This window comes from Capsella rubella, unplaced genomic scaffold (assembly GCF_000375325.1).
Source record: "Capsella rubella cultivar Monte Gargano unplaced genomic scaffold, Caprub1_0 scaffold_4, whole genome shotgun sequence".
Classification (NCBI taxonomy): domain Eukaryota; kingdom Viridiplantae; phylum Streptophyta; class Magnoliopsida; order Brassicales; family Brassicaceae; genus Capsella; species Capsella rubella.
The window spans coordinates 6,208,722-6,226,680 of record NW_006238920.1 but is presented as its reverse complement, the minus strand read 5'-3'; the positions used below and the strand labels follow the sequence as shown (position 1 = coordinate 6,226,680).

The 17,959-nt window shown below is 35.9% G+C and overlaps 2 protein-coding genes across 3 annotated transcripts; both read right to left on the bottom strand.

The window, feature by feature from the left end:
- Positions 1-89: 89 nt before the first annotated feature.
- LOC17890125 (syndetin) lies at positions 90-8,790 on the bottom strand. 2 transcript variants are annotated; one of them, XM_006295700.2, is made up of 25 exons: positions 8,269-8,767; positions 7,955-8,122; positions 7,787-7,861; positions 7,621-7,699; positions 7,447-7,511; positions 7,242-7,331; positions 6,778-6,867; positions 6,576-6,662; positions 6,411-6,494; positions 6,137-6,256; positions 5,599-5,627; positions 5,349-5,481; positions 4,198-4,734; positions 3,530-4,071; positions 3,349-3,412; positions 3,147-3,249; positions 2,809-2,990; positions 2,471-2,596; positions 2,100-2,170; positions 1,799-1,861; positions 1,517-1,589; positions 1,089-1,208; positions 769-846; positions 567-617; positions 90-462 (listed from the first exon to the last, which is right to left on the bottom strand). In XM_006295700.2, the coding sequence occupies exons 1-25, from the start codon at positions 8,524-8,526 to the stop codon at positions 349-351; spliced, it is 3,402 nt and encodes a 1,133-aa protein (XP_006295762.1). In that variant the 5' UTR covers positions 8,527-8,767; the 3' UTR covers positions 90-348. The 2 variants fall into 2 exon arrangements, with proteins under 2 accessions (XP_006295762.1, XP_023639383.1); XM_023783615.1 differs by lacking the exons at positions 90-462; positions 567-617; positions 769-846; ... (1 more) ...; positions 1,517-1,589; positions 1,799-1,861 and having other exon boundaries at positions 2,123-2,214; positions 8,269-8,790.
- Positions 8,791-9,260: 470 nt separating this feature from the next.
- Positions 9,261-14,847, bottom strand: LOC17889187 (protein argonaute 5). Its single transcript, XM_006296229.2, has 20 exons — positions 14,215-14,847; positions 13,646-13,851; positions 13,388-13,540; positions 13,172-13,302; positions 12,929-13,038; positions 12,728-12,831; positions 12,461-12,596; positions 12,249-12,365; positions 12,037-12,141; positions 11,870-11,941; positions 11,507-11,629; positions 11,284-11,422; positions 11,080-11,201; positions 10,859-10,996; positions 10,634-10,776; positions 10,491-10,553; positions 10,174-10,373; positions 10,013-10,086; positions 9,823-9,917; positions 9,261-9,727 (listed from the first exon to the last, which is right to left on the bottom strand). The coding sequence occupies exons 1-20, from the start codon at positions 14,845-14,847 to the stop codon at positions 9,520-9,522; spliced, it is 3,072 nt and encodes a 1,023-aa protein (XP_006296291.1). The 3' UTR covers positions 9,261-9,519.
- Between the last annotated feature and the right edge of the window lie 3,112 nt (positions 14,848-17,959).

Genomic DNA, 17,959 nt, shown 5'->3' with positions numbered 1-17,959 from the left:
TCTTTTATTCTTATAAAAAAAAGTTCATTCATCTATTACATTTAAGGATCCAATACTACAAAAATGCAAGAATTGGTTTAAGGATGTGATAATACAAATACTTAAGAGATTAATTAAGTAATTAAATGGAGGAAAATTTTGTGTGTTAAATGTACAAACTTCATGATGATCTTTTACACAAAACCCATAAGCAAATGATAGTAAACTACTACGCAGAAGGAAGCCTATCCTCAAATTTACACCACTCGATACAAATGCAAAAGTAAGAACAGACAGGAACAAAGACCAGGAGAAAAGAAGTATTACTTGTTGTTGCTGAAGTTTCCAAAAGCTTTATCGATTGTTCTACTACGCAGAAGCTGATTCGATCTTCTCGATAATTTCCAGCCGCGTTTTCCTCTTCCAACCTTTCATGGTGGCTACTAAATTCACCAGTCCAACCACTTGTGGCTTTGTATATTCCTGTATACAGCCCATGTTTACACATTTTCATCAACTAATTCAAGACGCAAATATATCGGTATGGTTTATGCAACACTGGAAATATAGAAGATTTGTTTATTTACCGGACGAGCCCTTGCCCAGTGAACATATTCTGTCTCTGGCAGATAGTATGCCTGCAAAAAAGAGTGACGATTTTGGTTTAAGCCATTAAAAAGGTAATGCGGATAGTATGCCAGCAAAATGGTGTGATGATTTCGGTTTAAGCCGTTGCAAATGATTCTGCTTTTGAGTCTGCACTTGCATATGAGTTTCTATTTTTCTTACCTTGATAAAGGTTTCGACGATCTGGAACTTCGGCTTCACATTTGTTGGCACAAAGTGCTGTAGCCCGTTTATTAGAACCTACAAGAAGATATATAATGTCTAGTCAAAATCGACACGTGATTCAATACATCAATTGCTTATGCATTATGTCATCAATACATAGCAAAGACTAATTCTATCCTGACAATCTTTGCAGCTATATTGTTTATATGATGTTTCTATATATTAATAATGGAATGCTGCCAATGTTGATTGTAAAAATTGTTATTCATGTTCTTGTGTAGAAGAGAATTACAGTGAGTAAAAATGAGGAAATGTACCTGCATATCTAATGACATGAGAACACGTCCTTCATCAGTACATCTTTTTATTCGAGATATACCTTCAACCAGAATCTCTGCAAATATTTCTACTCCATATTCCAGTAGGCGATTTTGGACCTATATATGGAAAAAAAGAGTTCAAAGTGGATACAGATTTCCCTATAGTTGAGAAGAAAACATGATCAATCTTATAGATTAATCAAATTGAATTGCATGCTGTCAGTTGATTTTCTATGCAGTAGAATTTGTTCAGTTTGATTGTGACACCCACGAACATAAAAAGGCAAAACCTCAACAGGTATCAACTATTAATTGGGGGATCAGGAAATCAGTCACCACTCATGTCTCAATCCAAAGATGCAAGCATTGGGTATTTCGGACAGCATAGTTAACTTTTGAAATTGTTGAATCAAAAAGCCATTTACCTCCTGTGGAATGCCTCCATGAGCAAGCCTTGTTTGGTAGTATTTAAATTCTCCCAGCATCAAATCAACATACCTGTAAGTTCAATGAGTTTGCTACATATCAGATAGCAGTGATGCAATCAATGGTCCAGTATGCCAAATCTAGTTCTAGGAGTATTAGCGTATACTGAATAACTCGGTACAACACAGACATTTGAAAAAAGAGTTTTAAAGATGAAAATAACTATATATTTTATATTTCATAAAGCGCAAAAAATGTATCAGATTGATGAAGTAACAAACCCATTATGCTCCACTCCAAGCTCCTTGACTTCCCATTTAGAATTAGCAATCCGGTCGACATATCTGTAAGAATAGTTGAAGGTTAATGAACATACATACCCCAGTGAGAACCGATAACAAAAAAGAAAAAAAAAAACACAATTTTCAACTTTAGCATACCAATTGAACTCACAGTATATACATTCAATGTGAGTTTTAAAAGGTCATTAAGAATAAGAATGAAAGGCACAAGGGAGGAGCGATGTAAGTCATCTAATAAAAAAAATTGAAACACAAGCTCGTAAGTAGATCGGCAATTTACCCATTAACATGCAGAAATATCCTCGCAGTGGTCCTATGTAAGTGCTCTGTCAGATCAGGTACAGAACCAACCTGATGAATCATTCCACTTAATGCAACTCCTTCAAATATATTTGCTACCACATATCGTATATAAATAGTTTTTCATTAAATAGAGGAGAAATTAATTTAGCAAAGGCATATAATGAAACTACTCATGATCAGGTCCTGCATAATCCATTGTTTGATAGTTGCCAAAAGCATATTAGATGCTTCAGAGGTCATTTTATAATATGATTGTATGTTATCAAAAAAAAAGCACAGCAAAGTAAGGCAATATTTCCAACCAGAGTTCTCCTAATTTAATGAATCAAAACTGAAAGAGATGCATACCAGTTGACCAAAGAAGTCTTCAACCAGAGAGCCATTTCTTGACATAAGCATTGATTGGAGATGAGCCTTTGATTTATGTAGTATCCGAGCCACAAGAGAAACAGTGTCCACTGCAGCACATCTTTCCTGCAAGCGATAATCATGCGTTAATGAATCCTTTTATTATATAACCTTGAGATAAAATGAATAAGAGGCTGCTCTTCTCTTCTAACACTTCATATATGAAGACGGAAAAAATCAATGAATAGGAATAGCTATATTTAGGGTTACTAATGGACAGAAAAACAATATCAATTGTAGTTAGTTCATATTGTTGAAAGCCTCGCTCCAGTTTATACCTTGAGACTAAAGGATACGCCTGATAAGTGACCAGAAGTATTTAAGGGACTTGCAGGAGTCACGTCCGCAAGACTAACTGTGTTGGGAAAGGCATGTGATGAAGATGGTGATGATGAAGGGTTAGGTTTTATCCATTGCTCACACTCTTGTGATATCCGGGATAAGCTGCTTCTCAGACGATCTGCATTTCAAAATTTTGAAATATATCTATATTGAGCAAAATGGATTTCCTCAGATATCGTAGCATAGGAGTCATACCACTACTCATACTGACGCTAGTTGGGGTTAACTTTACAAACAAAGAGGTGCATCAAAAGGAAACCAATCAGTAACTCACGATTAGAAGAGTCGGCAACTCCCTTTCCACCTGAACTGGTACTTTCTTGACCAAATACTTGATATACGAAATAGAAAAAGACACCAAACAATTGGCATATTCCCTATAATTTTGCAAACAGGAGTAAGAAAAGCTTAATTAGACTAGAAATCGAGGGAGAATAGTAAAGATATCTGCAGAATCCAAGAGTTAGGATTGGTACCTTAAAGAACTCAACATTAACAATTTCTAGCTTCTGCATAAGCCTCGCGTACTTATCCATTGATCTAAGACATTGAACACAGTAAATGCAATTCCACGTCATAAAAAGCGACCCAGGGAAAATATGCGAAAGGAAGGGTGTCATTATTAATATCAAACATTTGCTAAACCGTCTATATTACCTTAGAAGACAAAGGGATGATCCTGTTTGAGCTGTCAGATCATCATTGGTACTGAAATTTGAAGAAGAAGTCCTTGATTGACTACGTGTAAAACTTCTTCTTGGAAGCTGACTATCCTCATCAATAAAGTCAGCAAGAAGGTCTTCGTTTTCATCTTCTGAAACAGGACTACCTCCATTAATGCGTTTTTGATCTCTTATCTTGGGATTCACACCATCATCGTGAAGACTATCATTCCCTTCATAATCTCCAGAGACAGCTCCATTGACCGAGGAGTAGTCTTGATCTTCTCTATAGTGAGTTAACTTTGCTGAGAAGGGGTTTCCACTTTTCAGCCAATATGAAAACCCACTTCTGTTACCACTTGGATCAATTGAGTTATTTGACTTATTAGACTGAGGGAATCTGGAAGAACTAGTGGCACTTCGGGAAGAAATAATTAGGGGAGCCCCATCCCCCACAAGACCAGCAAAATTAATAGCTTGCACAGTATCAGGAGACAATTTTGTCCACGTCTCCTTCTCCAGAACCATTTTAAGCGCCTGTTAAGGAGAAAAAACCAACAAAATTTACCTTTACGTCATTATGTAGGAGAGGTGATACATGAAAGTAACTAAGTATGTGGTAACAGCGATGTCACTCCAATGGGCATATGAAACTGAACTTACATGCATGCTTTGTCTATGAAATGCACTGAAATAATTTTCGCATACACCCTTTAGCTTCTCCCTAAAATCAACAACTTCAAATCCACAGAATGCTTCACCAGCAAGGATAAAGATGCTCAGGTCTTCATAATTCTTTAGGAACTGATGTATACTTGTTGAAGAAGCACCTGGGGAAGAGAGCAAAACTGACACACGGCTCGTTGTAAGTTGCCAAAGATTTCTGCGTCCTCTCTGAAGAGTTTCTGAAACAAAAGCTGCACTTTCTTTTCGTAGATAGTACCATGGCGAGTCGCCACATGATACAGCATCTCCAGAATTCCTAGGCTCATCTATTGCACTATCAGACGCCTGCAGAACCTGCTGCAAGGAACTGGATGTTTCACTTTCATCAGACTCTTCAGCAGAAATGGGACAAGAAGGTATACTTCCCGAACACTTGTCTGACGAAAGACCACCATCCTGTGGGTCACATGAACTTCTAGTCACTGAATCAATCTTTTGAGCCGTTGCAGAACTTGGTGAAATCAAACTTTCTACCTGTTCCAATTCAGAATCTTAGCCCTTGTAAACCAACAGATATCATTTAAACGAATTAACAGGGAAAACATACAGAAAATAATATAAAGGAAGTCAATAACGTATAAGATAAGCCATCAAAGAAAAAATATTTTGTGACCTATTATCTTTCATACCGAAGACTGGAACAAAAAAGTATTGTACTGAAATCAAAGAAATTAAAATTCTTGAAAAATCAGTTGCCTCACTTGGAGTACTTTGATATATAGTATGACCAAACACTTAAGATTTGTTAACTCTGTAATCAAGTCATAGCCAAGACTTACACACATGATTATATATAATCCCTATCAATAAACCAGATATTCTTAGGAGTTCTGGACACCAGCAAAAATTAAACAAACACACAGAAAATCAATAAAAATATGCTAAGATTCCCACTAATTACAGCTTAAAAGAGAACTGATTTATATAATGCTTATAGGAATACTTCTGCTCAGATTATAGGTCAAAAGCCTGCACAGAGGTGTTTAAGACTATAAACCTCACAAAAAATATTATAGCACTGTTTCAAGAAACCTATTAAGGTGATCAGAAAATGTTAAAGACAAACTAAAGCAGGGGATGGAACCTACCTTCTCTTCTGGCGTGAAACTCATTATCTCATGGTATGAATATATTAACTGAAACAGCACAGCTAGTGTTCTCAAAAGACATTGCCTAAACTTGGATTCTGGTGTCTGAAGGCACAGATCGCTGTAGGTAAGTCTGAAATTAATTTACGAAATAATCAGCAAGAATATTAGAATCCAAAAAAAGAGAGGCCAGAGATAAATACTAAATACTGTAATAGGTACCAATATAACTCAGGTGCATAGAGCATACCTACTATATTGGGTGGCAGCATTGTTATCCTACAAAAACGAATTACAGAAAAGGGATCAACAGCTTGATATGTTGACTTATAAATCTAATTGGTTTGATACGTTGACTTACAAAACTCATTTCGTGGTCAGTATCATGAAGTCAAAAAGCATGATCGCATGTGAAAAAAATTGCATGCAGAATGAATATAAGATAAACCAGAACATGTAAAACAAACTTTAACCATCTTTACATGTTAAGAGAGAAGTGATGCCATCTATTAAAAAAAGACCACATTTGTTAACAATTCAATATATCTATATGTATACCCAATATTACTATTTCCATAAATTCAATTTTCTACTTCGTGTATCTGCTAGAATCAAAAGTTGCATCTAAGCAACACGGAAAAAAAAAAGATTGCGCCCTACACCACAGAAAAAAGGGGGGAAATGATTGCAACAGACACCACCAAACTCATTACATCCAGATCCAACCATCCATCTAACTATGCATGACTATAACACCCTACAGGAGAACAATTGAATAACTAACATACCTCCCCGACAATGGTCTTTAGCACCGAGTGGGTTTCTGAGATAACTTCTTGCATAAAGAAGCTTTGTATTTTCTCCGCAAGACCAGAGACATCACCGATCAGTGCATAAGCGTCAAGGACCTACAATGAGCACATAGACAAGTTAAATTTTGCCACTAAACAAAATTTCTTATTCTCTGACTGAACTGAAGGCCCAAAAATTGATCCTTATAGTTTAGATATCTTATGGAGATGGCTACGAAGATATAACATGAGAATTAGTTCGCTTACTAACCATTACATAACTATCTTCTTTGAACTCCTGGCAAACGCCCAACAATAGTGAATCCAGCTTATGAAGAGTTCTTCCTAACCAAACCTTGAAAAGAGTATGAGAAGCTCAACCAACTGACAGAAGAATTATAAAGACAATGGTTGGTCATGAATAAACCATAACTACCTCAACACCACGGGTCATCTCTTGAGCTGCCGAGAATTCAGATAGACTGTCAAGCAGCTGCAAATACTCTGATAAAACTTGAAACGCCTGCATAATAAGAAATATATCTCCCGTCTCTTGTTAGTTTCATACCATAATATCACAATAATTCATATAAGAAAACCATGGAAGTATACAACAGAGACAGAGGTAAACTACCAACCTTGCAATAGTTTCCTTCTTCAACTAGGTCTTCAAGAGTTGACCGCATTACTCTTGCATGGCGGAGATCGGTTAGTATAGGAAGCATATCCTGCAAGTACAGTAAATTAAACATTCATGATGCTATAATTACATGGTACTGAAAGAAGTAAAAAGGCATGCTAGAAAAAAAAATTACAGTATGTTTGGATATTAAGATAAACACTTAAGCCCTTGCTGATCAGCCAAGATTACACAGTAGATTGTATCTAAGAGAGTACTTGCATATACAAATCTTTAGAAATTAAAACAAACCAGATACTTAGCCACTTTCTAAAATTTGATAAGACAGAGTAATTTTCTAGACAATCTCAGAGCAAATTGATGGGAGTTCAGAAGGAAACTATATACTACATGAAATTTTTTCAAGAAAACAGATTAAAGAAACGACCACCCTAGATGTCTGAAATAAATAGAGAAGCCTACCAGAAGAGCTTGTTTCTTTTTGGAATGAGTGTGTACAATAAGATCTCTTGACGCCTCATTCATAGAAGAAGTCAAATTTCGTCTTCCATTCTGGCAATAAACACAAAAACGACCACAACCAAGTTCAAACCAGTAACAGATAAAATATAAAATAAATCTACTGTTTTGTTTATGTAACTTTAGGTTAAAAATATAGAACCCATACCTTGCAGATAACATTTGCAATCTTCAAATCTTTCTCCAATTCTCTTACCAAATTCATCCCCTTCACTGGCCAAAAGAAAATATCAATATAACCAAACGCACACTGTCTTCTCAGTCGACATTGGCTTTTCGTAAGAGGAAAAAAGAACAAGTCTTTCCAATTCAAGGTACTTACCCATTACTTCATGATGCTCCATAACATGGTGAGAGAGATTTTCTGCTACTCTATCCAACTGTACCAACCTCAAGGTAGCCTACACAGCAGAAAAAACCCTTATAAACTCCTTAACTAAAACGTTCATCAGCATTCTTGATTCCTTGAGAGGAGTTAGTAATAGTACCTGCTTCTCAAAATAAGCCAACTCACTTTGATCATCCGGCACATTCTCTAATATATGCCTTACCGGATCAAAATCCTACACGAAAAAAAACAAAACCAAAATGCCCCCTCTAAGCTTTAGTGATAAAACAAAATCACCAAGATAAAGCAGACACACACACACACAGACCTCTTCATAAAACCCTTCTTCAAGTTCTTCAACTTGTTGAGGAAGAGGTCTATTCCCATATATAGAGCTAAGCTCAGTAGCAGTAGAAGATATACTCAACCTCTGATCAGAAGGTAGTCCAGCCAAAGCACGAGCAACAGCAGCAGCAGCTGCAGCACGTGCAGGAATCTACACAAAGATTGGATTTTTACAAACTCTCCAAATCTCACAATTCTATAAAAACTCCAAAAAATTGGGTTTTTATAAACTTTCAAATCTCAAATTCACTAAAAAAAACTCCAAAGTTGAGAGATTTGATGATAAAAATTAAATACCTCAGGACGATCAGAGAAAGAAGGAGAAGGTAAGAGACCAAGCGAAGTAGCGGATTTAACAGAGCTGAGGAACTTTTCACCAACCTTAGACAAATCCATCCCACCACTACCTTGGGATAATAAGAAAGGGAGTAAGAAAAAAACCCTAGAGCTCTCGAATCCAACACCAGAACCAAGTTCGTTTAGATCTTCTCCGCCATTGAAGAGGAATGGATTGCTCAAAACTGTGCCGAATGGGAAGAAGAGATTAGGCTGCATCTCTCATCTTCGTCTTTATAGCAGTGAGATCAATGATTGATCCATCCAAATCTCAATACAGAGGAGGAGTAAATCGATTTCAAGATCGGAGCAAAAATGTCCGGCGAGTCACGAATCGGATCGGACAAGAGATCTAGAAGGAGACTTTTTTGATTTTGTTGGTTCGATTCGACAGTGTTGTGATTTTGGTTTTGTTTTTGCCCAACAAAATAATTTAACGCCACATTTTGTTTTTTTTCACACTTCTCTATTAGTAGTGTTTAATGATAAAATGATGATTTATGATTTCTATTAGTGTTTGTTCTAATCAAATTATGAGATTACAAATAACAGTTGACAAAAAGAAAAAAAAATATTGAATTTACAAGTGACAAATGATAATAGTAATCTTATATTGAACTTGAGTGTCTTAAATTTGAATATCATATAATTAATTTAATATAACCTAAATTAGACCTGAGACTTTCGAAACAAATATAATATATCCAAAAAAAAATGTAGACTTATTTTTATTTTTTATTTTTGATCAAAAAATTACTTAAACTGATAAATCTATCTATGGTTTTGAAATTACCTTGAACATAACTTGAATTTTCAGTTTCATCGAAAATTATGTTAAACTCAACTATGAAATGTAAAGAAAGATTAGTAATAAACAGTGGTCATAGTTTAAATTTCTCAAAGAAATAAGAACATGCCAAGAAACTAGATAAACATACCATTCATGTGAAAATTTCAGAGTTTAGATCTTTATCCAAAAAAACCCATAATTAACCTTTTGTTTTTCACAAACGACAAACTTAGTCACCAGACCATTGTCTACACCATAATTATAATCCTAAGAGAAAAAAGTTGGCCGAGTCTTTTAAAACATTCCAAGCCAAACCCCAAAAGAGATATAAACCCGAGAGCCGAATGTATATAGTTTTCTTCAAAAGTATTAACGGCTATTAAAACTAGCAAAATAGAGAAGTATCAAATCATATCACTTCATCAGCAATAAAACATCACATCCTTGACGTTGTCTTTTACTGCTGGGAGCTTCGAAGCGACTGCACCTGCAGTTGTGGTCGTGTTCCTCGACCTGCTCGAGCCTCCATCTGAGAACTCACTCTCCATGTAATAGCGAGCTCGGAAAGCAGCCAAGTGCGCATAGTAAGCTGGTGGCACAATCGACACTGCTTTAGTGCACCTTGCATACCTGTGCGTATATGGTTTTTATGTTTTGTTTAGCGAGATAAGTTCAGATGGTTAATCATGCCAAAATAGGAAATGTAACATGTTGTTGTTACTTACGTGTAGCAAAGGTTGTTGGTTAGTGTTTGCATTGCATCAGCTGAGAAACCGTTCTCGTCGTAAAGCACATGGTAGTGCGCCGGCCTGCTTGTTCCCTAGTACCATTCAAACATTCAAAGAAACTTAATAATAACTATGCAGGGACAAAGATCTCATTAATTGGGATTAGATTCTTGGAAGCAATCAATACCTGTATACCAGCGTGGCTGTTCAAATAGAAGTCAAACTCATTTGGATGACAGATTTGAGTGTCAACCACAGTACCTACGAAGAAATGCAAATATATTGAAGATTTCTGAATTCTGATCATCAGAAAAATTAAGTTGATCGACAAGAGGAGATTGTGGAAACCTGGAAGAATATTGCCACTCTTATCAGTCATATCACGATTCCCGTGTTCAGCAGGGAACAAACGAGTGTGGTGTCGTTTCTGGACTATTACGAAAGTGACGCGAGGAAGATAATCCTTCTGGAGAGAGTTACAAGCCTTGCGTATAGCATTCATCTCATGGAAAAGAACCTGGTTGAACTGCCCTTCACTGACACCATCACTACATAAAGAAAAACCAATTAGACAAACCTGGTCAATTACTAGACAGATTATTGCATTCACGTAAAGCCAAACATGGTCATAGACAGATTCTAACATTTCAAGTAAAACAACTTACCGGTAGAATATGATCCTCGAAGGTATTTGCCCCGTAGCCTTCCTGAATGCTATGAAATGTTCTCTGCAATCACAAACAGTGTCACTTTTATTTGATCTTATCAATCAAAGAACATAAAAAGTTGGTAGATATTGTGTTCATACCTTATTAAACCAGAGTGGATTAACCCTCGCTGTGGATCCTGTTCCAGCTTATACAGGTCCTGGATGATTTCTTCCCTATGAGCCTGAGCAGAAACTAATGCTCGGTATTTTGTTATTTCAGGCCAGTCCATTGAGGCTACAACCTGTAGTTTAAAAAACAGAGTTAACTTTTATGATGAATCACTGATATAATGAGATACCAATAATATTGATCAAGATACATACAGCAGCAATAGAAGGACTCGAGTCCTCTCCAGGTTGCGGGTGAGTCACATCAGCACCCATGATTATGGTTGGGCGATCAGTAATAAGAGGTATGTTTCTTCTGATAGCATCATTCAGAACAGTGTTCCTTCCCCCAGTCTGTAATACAAATAACCGTTCTACACCATCATACGGAAAAAAGAATTGAATGATTAAAGACTAAGATGCATAGATGGCCAGACCTTGACGTTAATCTTCAAGGCAACATTTTCCATGTACTGATTATTGAGTTTAACAACTTGTCTTGGTTGACAACACTGAGAGACGATCCCCAATTCTGTTTCACAGATCCTTTTGATTTTTCCTGCAGACAAAAAAAGAACTTCATGAACAGATGGTCGGAATAAATTCAGACCAAATATAGCCAGCTATATGCACAGACTTACCGTATGATCCAGTCACGTCAGGTAATATGACAATCAGTAGTTGGATACCAGCTGCCCTTTTGTGAATATCGTGAAGAGCTTCCTCGATTGATTGACGCGGATCAGAGATGAGTGGAATAACAGGTGCTGGATTAAATTGCTGGAAAGAATATAAAACAGTTAGTAACCATTCTGGTGTGAAATTGTGACTAAGAACCCAAAAGCATGAGATGATAAGTCAGACCATTCCTTTACTGACACACATCTCAGTCAGCTGATAGCAGAACTCTTCGGGTAAACGTTGGTCAATTCGCCGAGAGAAATTTACGCAAGTCCAACGATCAACACGTGCTCCATTAACCATTTTCTATAGCACATAAATATCACAGCCAAAGGGAGGTAAGAGATCCAAGAGTTTAATGACGCCCATTAAACCACAATAGAAGCATCAAGTACAAATCTTCGTAACAAACTTTATCTTCCACATCCAAATGCCAAGCAAAAACATATAAGATTTATCAAAAGAGAAAAATATAACTATGTGTCATAACTAGTTTCAAGTGCCTACAGAAAGCAAAGAGATAATGATAGTCAATTCCGGTATTACCTTGTTAATCATGTTCCACTGTCCTTGCCTCGGATTTACCATTTTCTCTCTACCACTATCATGGTACTTCAACTGTAAGACAGAACCAACATCGTGATGAGTATCATTGAAAACAAATGCATAGCAATAAAGCAAAGTAAAAACAAAAGTGTAGTCGAGAAATTCACCATTGGTGGAGGAAGTACACGAGCTTCAATCGAGGCTAGTTGGGAAGTCACTGACATCCCAAACTCCTTCACAAGAGGGCTGTCATATTTATTTCCCACAACCAACTAATTACAGAAAAAAACAAATGTGATGTTAAACAGAGGTGCAAAATCAAACTCCTTTTCCGATTGAAGAATTATTGTAAAAGTGATGCAAAGAGGACTAAACCTACTCTTTGTATTGATCTCTCTCTTTCTTCAGGTCGTTGGCAGGTAGCTTTTAACAATGCCGTCACTTGCTTCTCATTGAGCCTTTTCGTGTATCGCTGCTCTCCAACAATTTGACATAGCTGCAAGAACCAGAAATAACCAGATCTTCAATGATACATAATGCATCCAAGAAAATGATGAGGTAAAAGAGTAGATGTTTAAATTGAAATCATACTTCCATGGGTATGTAGACAGGTCTTGAGTCATTCCCAGTTTGGATAGCAGGTAGAGCCGGGTATCTCACCCTATGATTATATCTTTCAAAAAAATATTGTACAACCGTCTTCTCTGACTTGTCCTCTAAAGTGAACCTGAAATTATAAGAACAAAAGAAACATCAGCTACTTTACCAAAGATCAGACACCACTTCCAAGGAAAAGCAACCAAACGAAGTTCAATGATTTTGCACTTGGTTAAGGCTCAATGAAGTAAGCATCTTTACCTTAGCTGACTGATGGGACAGGTGGAAATCCCAGTAATCTTGGCAGTTTTTCCGTTCTTCCAATGTAGCAACTTAACTTTTACTGTCTTCAAAACTTTCTTCACCTAGATACCAACATATGATTTTCCAGATACAAATTATAAAAGACATCCTCTCTAGTATTATTAATAACTTAAATGTGGAGTAAAGTCAGATATGTACCTTGAGCCTATCTGAGTCATTAAGTGGTCTGCTCATGTCCCTTATATTCAGAAACTTGCTAATAAAGTCTGTGACAACAATGGGTTCATAGAACGATCTTGCTGAAACGTCTGCATCATAAGAAAATAACAGAGCTATAATGCATCAAAATCATAAACAAGTAGAATTAGAATCTCAACCAAAGAAGAAAAAAAGATCTAATCAACAGCATCAATCCAGGAAAACATTTAGCATGTTTCTTACCAATGTTAAGAGACAGGCCCATCTGAGTTAACCTTAGACTTTGGAAATAGCCTCTCCAGTACTCAACACCATCTCCAAGCTCACCCTTACCAAAAACAGTGCTGAAAAAAGACCTCCCAACAGAGACATAACTGAACAGAAAGCAATACAGGGAATGTTAAGTCTATGCATAGCTTTGATAACACGGAATTGTTAAGCAAATTCTAGATTTCCTACTCTTTAGAAGGCTGATCCCTTAGAACAACATCCAGCAGTTGGATAACATCATACGGAGCCTCTCTTTGCCTCTGACGCAGAAACTGTTGCAACTGATAAAGATCAGGTCTTGAAGCCACCTGCTTTATAGCAACTTTAAACTTTCTATCCTTCCTGCCAAAAAGAGTCACAACGCCAAAAAAACAAAAATGTAAATAAAGGTGCTTGCTACTACGAGTTTAATAAGGCATCTACGAAAGAGTTTAAAAAGGGCATTACCCAGGAGAACCATCAGCTAATTTTTCAGTCAGATCCACAACAAACTCTTTGGATTCAAAAGGTAAAGCACCAGCAGTGTAGATGCTTTTCCTTCCATCATACGCAGGAGACTTCCCTCCCAAGTGAGACTCTTTATACATACTAACCAGAGCTTTCATCACGTTCCTGTTCACAGTCTTTGATATCACCTCAGGATTGATCGTAACCTGTCACGACACCCCAAAAATAAAAGTTTTAGCCGTACATCTCCCTTCATGAAACAACAACAATAACGCTATATGACAAAAACGCAGCAGACACTGAAAAAGCAGACTCATAAGAACTTGGTGATGAACAGAAACGACAAAATAAAGTCCAAAACGCAGATACATCGTTCGACGTACAAGGTTTTACAAAAACTGAACCAAAAAAAATCACTACAACTTGGTGAAATAGAGAAGATTACCAAACAAGAGCAGATTCGTCGAAATCAAAAGACGAAAAAAACAACAAACAAGAGCAGATTCGTCGAGTAAAACAAAAAAGTTAGAAACTTGGAGAAAGAACAAAAAAAATCAAAAGAGACTCACATCGTAATGGTAGAGATCACGATCGGCGACTTGAACAAGGAAATGATTCGCACGAACAGTGATTTTCCTCCCAACAGTGCCACGCCCTGGTCGTAACTGAAGCGGCACAGCCTTTGACGACGACGGAGGAAGAGTAGACTCCGGTTTCGTCTCCGGCGGAGAAATCTGAACCTTCGCCAAAGCCGCAGCCGCGTCAGAAACCTCCGTAACAACCGTCCTCTCCTCCTTAGACGAAGAAGCAGAAGCAGAAGCCACCACCATCGTCTTAGAAGAAGACGCAACAGAAGGAACAACTTGACTCGCCGTCGGAGCTCCGGTGAAACCCCCACGTCCGACGTTACCACGACCTCTCCCGCCAGAAACTTGACTCGCCGTCGTCGGATCTCCAGTAAAACCCCCTCGTCCAACGTTACCGCGACCTCTCCCACCAGAAACAGGAACCTCCGTCGCCGTCAGATCTCCGGTCCCGACGTTACCACGACCTCTCCCACCAGAAACACCACGACCACCACCGGAGGTTTGTGGTAAACCAGGCCAAGCAACGGAACCAGAAGACTGATCTTGTCTCTGGTCAGACCTCCTTCCTCCTCTTCCGCCACGACCACCGCCGCCGTGACCGCCACGATTCGACATTGTTGAAAAGAACAAAAAAAAGCAGAAACTTTCCTGAAGAAGAAACAAAAATCTTTTTCTAAAACAGAGAGAGAGAAGATGAGAAGAAAATGGTTTTTACTCTGCGTAGTGTGTGGAGAGTCTCGGGGTTTTTAAAGAAACTGCAACATCACAAAAAGAGAGTAAAATGACTATTTTGCCCTTATCACATCGCCTCAAGTAATTATACCATCTGACTATTATACCCTTACCGCTTTGTCTTCCCGTTTTTTAAACCGTACAGAAACGTAACGATTTTTGCCCTTGGACCTTTGTCACCACGTTCTTTGGTATTTTTTAACTTTTATTTAATAAAAAATAAAAAAACTCTGATCATTTTTCATAAATAGAGGTATATGCTTTATGCAGAAATCAGAGTGGAGACAAAATAACAGATTTTACCACTATTGGACTATATGTTATTTTACTATTTAAATCAGACTTCAGCTTTTGTTATTTTGACTAACCAAAATATATATGACTTTGTATTTTGATATAAAAGAGAAAGAAGGAAAGAAAGAGAAGATGAATTTTGTATTTTCGTAATTGTATGATTTTTGAAAAAAAATTAAAAGGAGATTAGTTGATGTAGAAGAAAAGTGTGATTTGATATAATTATGATGATATTGATATGTAAAATCTGATACATTCATAATTCCTATCTTTAATAACTACTCACATCAGTATCTTTTTTTTTTACGGCAGGGGTGAAATGGTCACGACTCACGAGGTCTGATTCTTTTTGTTTTTTTTGTTTACTGATGGTGAAAGGGTAAAACCAAAAGTTTCAGGAATAAATATTTTTTGTTCTCCTTTACGCCCATGTCGTTGTACTAGGGAATAAAAGCCTTTCCTTTATTTGTTTTTTTTCTTTCTTTCTCATTAAGTTTGAATAATTACAAATAATCTTTGAATAATTAAAAGTTCAAAGACTCATGTTTTTACTACTAATAGACAAAATGTGAGTCAAAGTTTTTGTATAATTAACATTTTTGTGAGATGACTTTCTCTTTTTAGATACTGAATTGAGATAAGTCATGTAAGTTTAAGAAAAGTTTTGTTAATGGACGGTTAAGATTGAGTTTTGTAAGTCAAAAAGCGGTTTTTGGTAGCAAATCTTATGGGTTTATTAGTAGGGATCACGACTTATCAAGAACAATGAAATGCAATTGAATAGTTTTGACTAGAAATTTGTGGAAAGTTTTTGAGATAGATAGGATCGAGTTTAATTCGAGTTTGGACGACTCGTATAACACATGAAATGAATATACATTTTGATGCCATTATGCCAAGATCAGACACAACATGATGACTATATGATCAAGTGTATATATCTAATGCTAGTATATATATAACTTTTATATACATTTGTCACAATTCGAATTCATGTGTAATGCATAGATGATGACTCGAGACATATTTAGGATATATATTACTGCATTAGGGGATCTTGACTAATCAAGAAAGTGAAATGCATTTGAATAGTTTTGACTAGTAAGATTATGGAGAGTTATGAGATTATATAGAACCGAGTTTGGACCGTACGTATGTAACACATGAAATGAAAAGATACATTGATGAATATGATCATGCATGTTTCATAAGTTACGAAGTACTATTATATATACCTAATGCTATAGTATATACATTTGTCACCATTCGAATGCATATGTTATATAAAATGCATGTATATGCACTCGAGACATATTTAGAGTATAACTATGATTTCTTTTACGATATTATTTCCAACAAAACGACATCTCTCAAGCTTTTTGAGCAATGAGGAATTGAGAGCTTCAGCTTCTCAACACATATTGTTCAAATATTTTACTTTGAGCAAACATATAACGAAGTATATATGCACACAGTTTTAGAAGAAGAAATAGCTAGACATAATGAGTTTGAATCAAGTTTGGACCGTACGTGTTATATGAAACGAAGAAGCATATATAATGATGTATTGATTAGTCAAAAAGACTCAGAAGAAAAAAAGAGATCGATGATCGATGTTGCATGCATGCATATACACGATTTTGTGATAAGGAAACATTTGATGAAAACTTTTGTGTAAAGGCATAAAGCTATGAACAAATAAAGTAAATGAGTTCGTAAAATTGGATTTATGCAGCAACATCCAAATCACAAGAGAAAGAGTGTCGTTGGGGGTTTATATAAAATATTGTTCATTATTATTTTCTCTCTTTCTTTTCTGTCTCAATCAAAAAAAAAAAGGACAAAAAGAAAAATATTAGCATGTTCTATAGTTAAAAATTAAGATCAATTGTGTTAATCATGTGGCTATATCAATGGCTAGGTTAATCACATGAGATGAACCTAAGAAAAAAAAAACTATAATTGTTTCTTATAAATGAATTAAAAACTCGTTTATAATGAGATTTATTAGATTATTTACAATGGATATGTTTAGTATTTTCTACATTTGAATAGTCACAAACTCACAATGAGATAATATATATTGGATTTGGATATTGAAATGATATAGAAGTTTTGGTGTTAAGTAAATATTATATATTAAAAAAAAAAATATATATATATATATATAAATAAATCAATGTGATGTGGATTAAAGATCTCTTAAAACAGCTGAGTTACGTTCTATTTGGAAATTAATAAATAAAGAATATATAAAAAATTATAAAATTTGATAATATAAGGTAATTTAAAAGATATTTCTCGATGATATATACGTGAAACCATATTTTTTTAACACGTAATCATGTTATTTCATCACTTTGCATACGTACATGCAATTAAGGCTATACTTAAGAATGGACTGTGACCAGTAACTACTAAGCTTAAACTCTTTAGGAGCAACACTAAGAAACTTAAGATTCAAAATTTAAAATAAAACATTTTAATTTATCTATCACGATTTAATATTTTCTCCTTAAAATCGATTTTATTTTTAACAAAAATTGGAATCTTCAGTGTTACTTGGTCAAGTTTTCGTTTACGAAGAGAAGACTCTTTGTATTGATTCCAAATCCATTTCCATATTGATGTAAATATTATAAATTTGATTTCAATCAAAATTACAATTTTTTTAAAAAACAAATATTGTTTATCCTCCTTT